General features: G+C 35.0%; 1 protein-coding gene across 2 annotated transcripts in view; it reads left to right on the plus strand.

Annotated features, from left to right (window-relative positions):
* The window catches only part of PREX2 (phosphatidylinositol-3,4,5-trisphosphate dependent Rac exchange factor 2), a 168,750-nt gene extending 157,157 nt beyond the window's left edge, over nucleotides 1-11,593 (plus strand). For both annotated transcript variants that reach the window (XM_064388503.1, XM_064388513.1), the window contains exons 39-40: nucleotides 3,451-3,518; nucleotides 6,252-11,593. In XM_064388503.1, coding sequence (XP_064244573.1) covers nucleotides 3,451-3,518; nucleotides 6,252-6,297 — 114 coding nt within the window. In that variant the 3' untranslated portion in view covers nucleotides 6,298-11,593. The remainder of the gene's footprint in view (nucleotides 1-3,450; nucleotides 3,519-6,251) is intronic.
* The last annotated feature ends 1,258 nt before the right edge of the window (nucleotides 11,594-12,851 follow it).

Below are 12,851 nucleotides of genomic sequence, written 5' to 3' on the forward strand. Positions count from 1 at the left end.
TAAGTAAGATCTAATTTGTGTCCCAACTAAACAATAAATTACATGATTATATAAAGCTAGACTCCTTTTTAAATCAATGCATTTGATTTATTATGTGAGCAAGATACTAAAATTAGTTTGTCTAGTGAGTGATGCAAGTAAAAATAGGCTGGTTTTGTTCTCAGAGGTAGTCACAGCACTGACGTCCAGGATCAGCATGTGATTAATTTAGATAGTTTTTGCAAATATATGTATATTCTGGCTCTCAGTGCTGTTAATCATGTGCCAGTCTCAGCATGGTGAGGTTTCTTTATTATGATAACATTTTAGAAAATGGCACTGAGAGAAGGCCAGAAGGTGCAGAAGGTCTGGATTCAACATGTCTAACTGTAACCAGCATCTATCCCTATGTCATTCCTGACAGATATTTGTTGTATCTGTTCTTAAGCCTCCAGTAGTGGGGACTCCTGCACGCTGCTTCTCATGTGGTCTGTTCCAGAGTTTTCTTAACCTTTTCATTATGATGCTTTACTTTGTGCCTCATTTAAGTGGCTTTTTTCTTCTGTTTTCCCCCTGCAATTCCCATTTTCTGTCCAGTATACCATAAACTTAGCAACCAGATTTTCTTCCCTATTTAGCAGTAGACTTTTAGCATTTTGATTGTTTCCAGAAATGGAGCATCTAGTATACTCTGGCCAACCTGTTACTGTGTTACCATCCTCATTATAAAATATTTCTTCCTTATATCTATTCTGAATATACCTTTGTTTAGTTTAAAACCATCACCTGCTTTCCTATTGCTACAGCTCCTGCCAAAAAGTCTGTCCCAGATTTGATTGTCATTTCCCTGATAAACCATCACTTGTACAGATAGAAGAAATCAATTCATCTGGTCTGTCATTTTTCAGTTGAATTTTCTTAACTAATCATTCTTTCTATTCTCCACTGAACTCTTTTCAATTATTTTATTAAAGATGAGCAGGAACTCTGAAGAATTATAAATAATCTTGCAGGACTTTGTGATTAAGCAATAAAGTAGTAGATGAAAATCAGCATAGATTACTCTTAACTGAAGGACACTGGAGAAAAAACAAACCCTAAGTTCACATTCACAATAATTGACTGTGAGTTTGCCATTCCATTTGATGTTCAAGACCTCAGGATATGAGGAACAAACATCAGCTCAATTTGCTGCAGTTAACAGTAAAGCAGAAGCTGTAATGATTTAGAAGGGATAGAGGACAAAGTAGAAATCATGCTGTCACGACCCTGCATTTGGAACTATCTTATGTTCTTATCCCTTCCATAAAGATATAGCATAATGGAAAAGATTCAGAGAAAGTCTGGCCAATGCTTGGGAAAGGTTTACAGACAGAAAGACAAAATTCTGTAGGACTGTTCAGCTTCATGAAGGGGGAGAACAGACTTCTAAAGAACATGTGTCACAGTAGGGATGACCATTGTCCTCACCAGTGCAGAACTAAACACATCAAATGAAACTTTGTCAGGCTTATACCAAATTAAAAGAACAGAAAGCTGGAGAGGGACTTTTTATAAGGGCATGTTGTAAAAGGGAAGGGGTAATGGCTTCAAAGTGACAGTGGGCTTAGATTGAGTCTTTATTTTAGAAAAAAAATTAGACATTAGATTTATAAAAAGTCTTTACTGTGAGGGTGATGAGGTACTGAAACATATTACCCAGAGAAGCCGTAGATGCCCCATCCCTGGAAATATTTGGGGACAGGATGAATGGGACTTTGAGCATTCTGGTCTAGTGGGAGGTTGAGACTAGATGACCTCTTAAAATTTTAGCAACCCAACCATTCTCTGATTCTTGATGTAGCAAGTTAAGATTGTACCAAAGAGTTAGATCTTTCACAAGGTTAGTGATGTGTATTTATTACTGAGTACAAGATGAGATGGGAAAGAAAAGAGTCACTAAAGTTAATTAAACACACTTGTTGATGTAGAGAGGAAGTATTGAATGACTAATGACTGAATTCTGGAGGAGTTTCTGGGGAAAGACGTTTGTCATGGTCTATTGTTATGTGCCTTTGCAATTGTTGGAGACAATCTTACTGAGGTAGATGCAGCTATAGTAAAATAATTTTATATTCTGCCTTAATTTTTATATGTATTCTAGTTGTTTTTTCTGTCTTTATCACCCTTTATTTGCCTTAAAGAAATCTAAGGATGCAGTATGTTTCTGTGGCACACATTGATTTGCATACAATCTGAGAGCCCATCTGTGTGTAAACAGCTAGCCTTTTTCACATACTGTTTCAGCCCATGACAGTAAAACAAAACCATGTCAATTATCTGTGTACCTGATTTCAGTCAAATGAAAGGTCTAGTCTTACTCTAAGACTGGAACCAATTATTATACCTATTTTACATCATGTGCACCTGGTACTGCAGCTCTGGTAGGAGTACAAATTATCTTTGGTGCTTCACATCAATTTAAGATTACACAGTAAGTATTCTGAGGTTATAAATTTTATTCTCTATTATTTTGTTCTGAATTTACATACTTCAGGAGAAGTAAATGGAGAGTCAATATATTTATTATTGATAAAACAAGGAGTTTCCATCTCCTTTAAAATTATAGAAAAACACAGTAAGCCTAACAGATATTTCTTTATTGTGACTACTTTACATCAATAAAACTGCAATTTAAGAGCTAGACCTCATCATTCAAAAAGAAATTTTACTAATTTCTTTGATATATGTAAGCTGCTATGTTTGCAGAAGAGGGTGTTTTTCACACAATAGTTCATGGTATATAAATATTGTGCATGTTTTATCCATTTCCTCCTTACTAGATGAATCAGTGAGACAAAAGTACTTTCATTATTGGTTTTGAAAGGATCAGTTGAGGTAGATTTTATTTTTTCCCTGCTTTAAGTGGGGATTTTAGACTAATCAATCTTAGGAGGTTCCTGTCTATTTGTTTGGGGTTTGTTTTTGAGATTCTCTAATTATAAAGGACGATCAGGACCTGCATTTTTCTAATCCTTATTTAGTGCCTGAGTTTAGGTCCTTCTTTGTTAGTTTCATTTAGTATATTCATAGAAAATAATCTGTATTATTTACTTGTTCAAAAATTCATAGGAAATAAGTGACATGTCAGAAAAGAACTTTATCTATGACTTCTACATGGAAGGATGACAAAAATCAAACAAATTGAAACAAGATGTGTTTGGATTGTTTTAAACCATAAATGTTAAATTTTTTTAATAATTATCTTTTAAATTAGCAAGACCTATATGTGCGTATTCATTTGGTGACAACTGGCAAGATTTTTGTTTCTTTATTGCTTCAACTTGTTCCTCACCTTAGAAGATACTAGTTGTTTTGGGAGATGAAGCCTATGTGTTAATTATAATCAAGTTATGTTTATCTACAAAACTCAGAAAATTTCCTAATTTATTGTGGGATAAATGAAGTAAAGTTGTTGTTCTTCATCCACAGGGTGCAAGAGTACAAAACACAGCCAAGAATTTAGGAGTGAGGGATCGAACGCCACAGTCTGTGCCAAGGTAACTGATTCTTTGTGTCCTAGACCATGGTTTTGTCTACTTTGTGCCAAATTCAGTCCTAGCTGCTCAAAAGCTAACAGTAAATATTGACTATATTATGCTCTAGCTGGTAAGATTTGGCTCTTAATGAACATAAAATCAGTTGCACTCCTAGCCATACAATTTTACTTCAAGTGATTAGTTGCAGAAGTCTGGGCTATGTAACACTTCAAAACATGCCCATTTTTGAAAAATGAATCCTAGTTCATGTTAATTATAAAAACACTGGAGTAAGTCCTTCATCACTTGTAATATGTAGCGGTATATTTGAGTAACTCTTAGTACTTATAGTGCTAAGTATACTTACTATTTGGGTAAATACTCTTAACAAGATCAATAACCCCATTTTAATGAAATACTGTACTGCAGTACCTCAGCAAAATCGTGTTCTAGTTGCATTTGAGGATGATGTAGTCTTTCTTTGTCTCTTTCTGAAACATGCATTACAATGAAAAATGGGTTATTCTATATTTATCCAGCTTTTTAATGTTGTAATGGATTGCAGGTGCTGGAAATATTTTTTTAAAAGCACAATACTTGTAAATAAAAACAACCAAACAATTCTTAATCTGATCTTAAAATGGTTTTAATAGTCCAGAACTAACTTAAATTGGATTTTAGTGATTTAAACATAATGTATTTGTTGACTAATGAGATGACCATATGAATCTGATTAGCTTAGAGGCAGTCCAGGACCAAAGATCCCTGATCAGCTGTCTTGCCTTGTGGGAATCCATGGCAATAAAATAGCATTTTGTTACATTAAAAGCAATTAAAACATTAGTGGGAGAAGACTTTTCATATTTTGAACAGTATGATTTGCACCTTAAATGAACTTCTTAATGACATAATTCTGGAGAGAGCCAAAGAATTCTTGCAACCCAAACTTTTCCCATCCCAACATGACAGAATGTTTATCTAGATTCAGAGTTTTTGTGAAAAAGGAAAAATCTAAGTTCTCAAAAATTGAAATTTAGCAATAAGATTTTTTAGCATTGCATCTGTGGATAAAGACTGCCTCTTTCCAGCAGAAACTCCCACAACGTAGCACTGAAATACTGAAGAAGAATGATGAGAACATAGAGTAGACACGTACCTGGCATGCTTGCCAGTGAGCAGCAATAGCAATGTCAGGAGTATCACAGACCTCCGTGGTCAGGGCATTAGATGCACAAGTCAAAATAGTCATCAGCAGTATGCTTTTGATGTATAGCTAAACAAAACTATGGCTTCTCATTTCTCTGCTTTGAAAACAGTTTTATATTTGGTTTCAATTAACATCACTTTACAGGGTTCTCTTGTCTGCAACCACCACTGTTTCTGTTTTCTCAGCTGATGTTTGTACCATCTCAAATAGTTGTTCCATACATATTGACCCAGAACAGGCTATTTCTGCTCTATAGCACCTTCAGCAACTTCAGATCCTTAGAGATTAATGCAGCCTTATTATTTTGCTTCACAGTTCCTTTATATCACATGCTCTGAAGACAATCTTAGTGATTACTGCCATAACCTGAAGAATACACAGACCTCAGTACTTGGAAATGAAGTTTTCTGCACTTTACACCACAGAAATTAATATCATCAAGTATTAACCCCACTGCAATTACTCTAGATTAGATTCTGACTGTAATTTTATCTGTCTTCTGCCAGCTTTGAATATTACTGCTTTATTACGCCAGCAAAATCAAATAATTAAACACCTGTTTATTTTTCTCTGCATCCTTGTCTGTATAAAGATCAGACCTTGTCCTCTCATCAGTATAAAAATATTAGATATATGTTTATTGCCTTATATATAGCTCCTAACAGATGTTTTGGTGTCTGCACAAAGTGACCTTAAATGATTGTGTTTCTGAATATGTGCCATATGACTATGTGGAAGAGCCCAATGATCTTTAGAACACATTATGGTGGAGATTTCTCTTTGTTATTCCTCCAATGATACATTTTCCCAGAGGAATATGTGTAATCTCCAAATGAGATCATGTCTATGGCTGGTTCTAATTTCTGTGGTTTCAGAGGAGATAGTGTATGCTGGTCAGGAGTACAGAGCAAGGGGTGTGAGGTCAGAATGATTGCCTTTTATTTTCAATATTTCTGTTGTTAGGGTTTCAAACACCAGTTAATAACCAAGTCCTTTCAAAAGGGGTTAATAAAAGTCCAAAAACCTTTATAAAAGCAGTGGCTATTTTGACCTGTACTGAGGTAACAATTTGAACCAAATCTTACTGTTGTTGACATCATCAATAAAGAAGCAGAGGGAGAGAGAATTTAAAATCTGCATGCTAATTTCACGCAGCAGTTCTTCAGGGAAATATTTTTAGGAAGCTTTGACTGGGCCAAGACAAAACAGAATTGGAGGCAATTACATTCACCAAGCAGCTTTTCCAAATGAGAAATCCAGGGCAACAACTCCTAATAGGATTAATGAAGGCATCTTCAGTACAGAAATATGAAAATTTTTTGTATTGAAATGTGTTTATAAGACTGCTTATAGATGTGTTTTAATGATTCTACTTTCAGTGTAAACAAAGAGTTTATTAGTTTTACATTGATGGTATTGAACTAAATTCATACCTTTTGTTTTGCAGTGCAGAAAGATGTAGCTTTAATTTTTGTTCCTTAAATTTACTCATTTTAATAATGACCGTTCTCAGAATAATAATTGCTTTGTTTGTTTGTCATTGTCAGATTATACAAACTGTGCCAGCCACCACCACCTGTTGGAGAAGAATGAGAAGATCTGCTCTAGAAAACAACCCAGTAATGGCCTTGAGGATACTGGGATTATATGACAAAAATCCAACTGCACTATAGCAGTATGTCCCTGCAGCTTTGATAAATAAGATAAAAAAAAAATCTTTTACTCAGGACAAAGGAAAAATTACCCTAAATATTACCTACTGGCATTGAAAGATGTCTTCCCAAAAGCATTTCTGAAATCTGTGCACTCCAGCCTTACACTCATAGGACAGTACTCTTCCTTGGGAATTTAACACTGGAATCAGATTAATTTGATGTGTATTGTTCAGCCACATAATAGGTATAGCCAGCAGCTTAAAAAAAAAAGTCTTGGTCAGAGGGGATGCCTTCACTTGCACACTATGCACAATGTGATCTTGTGGAAGCCTAGATAAACTAGGCTTGATAATGAGCATGCACTTCATATGGGGCCCTTTGCACTTGAGAAAGCTTTTTTTTCCTGTCACCATCATAATTTCTTGGAATGTTAACTTTACTGTTTCAAGAATATAATGTGAGGTTTAAAGATGGAACGCTTATTTCAGAGTTGTGTTTAGTGGCTGCAGGCAGCTGCTGTGGGTGTGTGCTTGCAGTCAGTAAACTCAGCCATGTCTGAAGCAGGGCTCGTCACACTGCTCTGGGAGGAGGACCTACATGGCATTAGCAGTGCCTGATGGTGTGTGGCATATAAGCTAAAGTTCTGCCCTTTTGCAGCTGCCATTGTAATGAAGGAGAAGGATGAGTCTGATCATCATCCATTGTTAGGCTGAGTTTCAGACTCCAGTAGATGTTTTACATTATTACATCTCTGCACTTCAGAGTTTTCCAGAGTTGTGTATTTTCTTCTATAGCACTACACTAACAAATCTACATTAGGCAGAGATGAGTCAGTATAGTTAAACTGGAAATGACTGGTTGAAGTTCAAGCATAGTTTGGGGTTTTGATGTCTTATGCTACCATTTTCCACATTTTGTCAGAATTGTTTTGTATAGCATCTCAGTTCTTTGGAGTGGTAATTGTTAAAGATTTATTTTGAAATTGTACTAACTATTTAGAGAGCCCAGGGAGAATTTATCTGCATTTGGCTGTTCTTTTGGCCAAAGAATTTTCATTTTCAAATGCCCCCAGATGAGGATTTATGTATGAGCACATTAAACAAAAACTGTATTCTGAAATAGTTTTACCTGTAGCAGTAGCTATGTATTCCATTAGAGCAAGATACATACAGTGTGAATAAAATTTATTTTTTGTACAACAGCGGCCTGTAGTTATGCTGTACCCATCAAACCTCACAACATAATTTTTGCATATGATCTAAATATTTATGAACCTATCAATTGACAATGAAATAAGTGAGAATTCAAAAGGAATTGTACTCTTGAAGATAGTGGGGTTTTCTAGAGGATATTTAGGGAACTTGTTGCTTTTCTCCAAAGGAGGAATTAGAGCTCCTACCTTTTTCAGTATTCTAAATGTTTATAGACAGACCTTAACTTTGGTAAGAAAATAAATATTTTTATATATCCACAGATATACATGTCTGTGCATATATGTATGTTTCAACATGTATGTATTTATGTAGTCATATCAATAAAAAGAGAATGTTTGCCTTAAACAATGACAAAGGCATGCAGTAAAGAACATTCCACTAACAACTGCACCTTTGTGCTTTAAGGTTTACTCTCTTTCATAGTTACTGGAAGCTATTGAACCATGATCTTTTTGATTAAAATACTTAATACAAAAAAGCAAAATCAAAATTTAAAAAAAAATTACTTTTAAAGGCTTTTGTCTAGCATGACCTAATGCTTACACATAAGAAAGAGTTATGTTTTCTATAATTGCTGTTCCAGTCAGGATCTCATACTTTCAGATGTGTTTCATTCAGAGTATTGGCTATGGTAATTCCTGCTCCAGGCAAAAGCACCAGTTTCTGCTTGTTCAGACATCAGAATTACAGAGAAGCCATAAGCACCTCAAGCCAAGGGCGTGCTGCTGTCAGCCTGGCTCTGAGCTCACATCTTCCTGTGAGGTTTCCCCACATGAGGTTTGATTTACTATGAGGGAAATCAGCTGTTGGCTGCATGGAGCTGCTGAGCCTATATACAATAAAATAACCTAGAGGACAAAATCTGTTGCATGTACATGCATTATTGTAAGCAGTAATTGCCTTTTTTTTTGTATATGGTAGGTGTGTAAATGCTCTTAAATAGTCTCCTTATATAATATGATAATTCCATGTTTCATTTTGTTGTTGAAATCGTGGGATAATAGACATTTGTAAGGGACAAATAATTATAAGCCAGTCAATGGACAAAATTTTTTAGCTGTTGTTTCATGAGTGTGCATCAGAAATCTTGACCTCTTATTTTGGTCATTTTATATCTAGCTTTTTGTCCTTTGTTCTTTTTTTCCTCATCTAGAGTCAGTTTCCAAAAACCTATTAAGCATTATGAGCTTTATTAGTGACCCATACTGCAAAGTAAAGTGTCTATTTAGCCTGGTATCAAAGAAGCTGAGAAACTTAAGCCCTGTTTTTTTGGGATAACAGATAACACATAAAAATGTGATTCCACAGTAACACACAGAATCAATTAGGTTGGAAAAGATCTCTGGGATCCTTGACTCTAACTTATAGATAGAGTCCAGCCTATTTTCAGAGGAAATGGGGCATAAATGGCCCCCTTACTGTGTATTAAAAAGTAGGGACCTATTTCTCAAAATGTTCTTCAATGGCCTGTATGAAACATTGTGTAGTATTCAGATTGCTTTTCTTGCCCCTCTGCTTTCAGAGAACACTGCACATTCTAACACCATTCTATTGACTTCTAATAACATTAAATGGACTTTATTATTCATTCTTAAAATATAAATTTACGTATGTTTATTATTAAACCTGTTTGTCTTGTTTGGTATATGTATAGGACATATTTATTCCTTATACAAGATGCACTTGCAGAGTAAAAAAAATCCATTCCCATCACAGTATGTTTATCCTCTTATAAATTTTTAAACTCAGAGGTGACAAGAAGAGATGACCAAGAGTGATGATTTACAAGAATTGTATCACCTATAGCTTCTTAAATCTTTGCTTTGACAGAAACGGGTTATGTAGCCTTTTTGTACAACAATGTGTTGTACTGGTTTAGGGAAAGCATTCTGTATGTAATTTTTACTTTTTCCCCCAAGGAAAGTATAATTCTTTTGGGAATAAATTCAAGGATCTAATGGTAATGTATGACCAAATACTACCATGATTCAATGCTAGCCTGGGAAGGGAAGGTTACAGGCCCAGGAACAGCTGAGTTGCCATAGCATCCATGCTTAGAGAAAACCTAGATTTTAAGTAGAGCTGAGGATGTTTGGCCTATCTTTGTAACCATCATCTATGAATAATAGGATGTTAAACAGTCTTTAGTCTATGAAATGGACATTGATCCACTCTAGTTCCCCAAATTAGTTATTTTTAATAGTTATTTTCCTTGTAGATTGTAAATGTAAATAAATATAAAAATGTATATAGTCCAGTTTTTCAATGTCAAACTTTGTGTTTAGAGATTCATTCTAAAGTAAATATTCCTGCTGTCAGGTGAAGCAATCAACCAGTTGCATGTCTACTGAGACAGTTGGAATCCTTAGTAGCTTTTTGGGTAGAGTTCACTGGGTTTTAGCAAATGCATCAGGTTTTTGGATTGGTTTGTATTTGTTTATTTTAATGCACTCAGTAGTGGTCAGAACTCCTCCTGGTTTAGAGCCAAGACAATTAAACTTCAGTCAACAAGGATTTATAGTAGTTATACCTAATTTCATTTATTAGACTCTTTTAATGGAAAAAATTAACCACTTCTATTGATCTGTTTTTAGCCAGAGCAATTCACAAGCAAACATGTTTTATTAATTGATTGTCAGATGTAGTGTGTGTGTGTGTATATATATATATATATATATACATATTTAAGACAATTGCCTGAATGTGAGTATACACATCATGGTTAAGCATGATGCTCAAAAAAGGAAAGTGTCTTTCATTTCATTTAAATGAGAAAATCAGTAACTGTAGTATATATCTACATATTGTTCCATACTCTTTACAGGTCCTTCATGGATATGTCTTCCAGCATTTTACGCATATTTTGCGCCATTTGTCTTTACCAGTATGAAAAGATAATGCATTGCCTTATGTATTTTATCTCTGTACTTGATAAATGCAGGTAGTGTTTTTCTAATTGTACTCCAACAGTACTTTGGCACTGGTAAATTAGATGTGCAGTACATACCTGACTCAGGATATCTGGATATTTCATCATTAGGTTTTGAAGTATAAAAAGATATTGAACTCATATTTTTGTATGCTGACAATTGTGTAGGGTTTTTTATATACTGTATATATCAACCAAGTTTTCCTAAAGAAATTTTATTATTATGAATGTTCCCCTTTTCCTGCTAGATGTGGGTATATGTTTTCTTGTTATGTATGTAAAAATGAATATACAGCATGCACAGTCATGCAGATGTTAACACCAGTGAGAAATTTGAGATTGTCCAGAGGCTAATCAAGCTTTTTTAAGTGTTCTTCTCTAAAAATATAGATCTCCATACTAGAAATCCACTTTAGAAATAACTTCTACTTCAGTTTGAAAGTCCAGTAGAGTGCTCAAAGTAGTTGGGACATTTCTGCAAGTTCTTAGATTCGAACTTCCATGGAAATATCCACAACATCTTCTCTGTGTGTATGTGTGTCCTCTCTGCAGTACTGTACACCAGATTAAAAAAACTAAGCAGCCTTATTAACTTCTTTACACTGTGTATATAGTGTATGTATTTGGTTATACTTGTGTCACACTTTAAAAAGTAACCTAATTTCTGCGTTGTGTATTGCACACATTTTTCAAATTAAGAATATATTTTGTAACATCTCATTAAGTACAAGGGACTATTTGAAATATGAGAAAGAGTGCTTTGAAATATTATGTGTAAGTACAGCCATACACAGAATGTTTCAGTCAGCTTTTGTTTGAAAACAATCAAACTAGCAGTTCTATGGGTAGTTGAGTTTGTTGGCAGTAACCTTTGGAATTAAAATCCTTGGAAGATGGATTTAAATTACTTTTTCCTTTATTTTGTAAAGTGCCTCTGTAGCATACTTTGAATCAGTTACTATATTGATTATGGTTAAAACTAACACTGTACTTTTAGATCTATGGTTTATTTTTTTAGTTACATAGTAAAGACTGGAATGGTAACAATGTATTATAAAATGTCAGCAATAAAACCATTCATAATATGGCCACTGCAAACCTCTTTATTTGTAAGCAAGAAGTAAGTTGGGAGGGAGGGAGGGGGTTGAGGGTCTTAAGACTTTTCCGTGTGCCTGCCTAGGAATTCTGCTGCAAAAGAACAGAAATTAAATTTCTAGAAATAAATGTTTATAATAACAATCTCTTCTGCAAACCCAGGTCCAACCTAGGCTCATTGCTGGTAATTGAAATATATCTTTATAACTATTGGAAAACTGAACCTGCATGAGCAGTAACCCATGGCTTTGGGCAGTTGTACTTTGTGAGGGCTGGAAGAGACACAGGCATGGAAATTGTGTTTTGGCCCTCAGGAAGCTCAGGAATATTGACCATTTCTTCACGTCTTTTTCTGAAGACTTTCTGCTTATTGCTGTGTACAAGGGGTAATCTGACAAGCATAGTGTGGTGTTGTAGTCCTTGTACTAAAAAACCACCAGTAAATGACACATCCTTTAGAGGGATCTTTCGGGATGCCAGGGGGTTGAGGAGTTGCACTTGCACTGTTTCTTTTCTAGAACTGAAAGCTGATGAACTATTAGACCTTGCAGAGCAGTTGTCTCTATATTAAGTGAGTTCTGATTTCTACATTGTTGCAATCAATGGATGTTGAGGACTGAAAGGAACAGTGGAGACAGGACCAAAAGCAACTACAATTACTTTGTAAAATCCCTTTTGTTTTACATCTTATGCAAGCAAGGAGGAGGATGTAAGTATTTCTGGATAACTAGACTTGCAAGATAGATTTTTTTTTTTTTCTTCTGTGTATTCACCTCTCTAATTTTGTGCAGGAAGGCAGAATGGCATGATAAAGTGTTCCGCAGCAGAAGTGACTACAGGATTTCAAATACAGTCTGCTTTTCTACCATTGCAAGTGAAGTTTCTTTTTTCGGTGCTCCTCATTTCTGTGGTCTTGGTGCCATGAATACCTCAGAAATAAAGTCCAAAGAATTCTTTTCTTGATCAGTGTATACATTGGGAAGAAATAGTGCTTTGAAACAACTGCTGAGAAAGATAATCAATTACACCATGGTAGCAGTTGGGTGTCCAGTAATTTTGCATCTTTCATGAGAAAGTGTTGCTATCGTCATGATTTGAAAGTCAAAAAGTCTGCAAAGGCACTTGATACACTTACATGTCAAATGAGCATGGTGTGAGTTCATGATTCAAAAAAGATAATATATCTTTGCCTCCTATCAAAATATGTGTCTGCTAAGCTTTGACAGTAAAGACACTTCCTTTTGAATGTTACTC

This window comes from Passer domesticus, chromosome 1 (assembly GCF_036417665.1).
Source record: "Passer domesticus isolate bPasDom1 chromosome 1, bPasDom1.hap1, whole genome shotgun sequence".
Taxonomy (NCBI): domain Eukaryota; kingdom Metazoa; phylum Chordata; class Aves; order Passeriformes; family Passeridae; genus Passer; species Passer domesticus.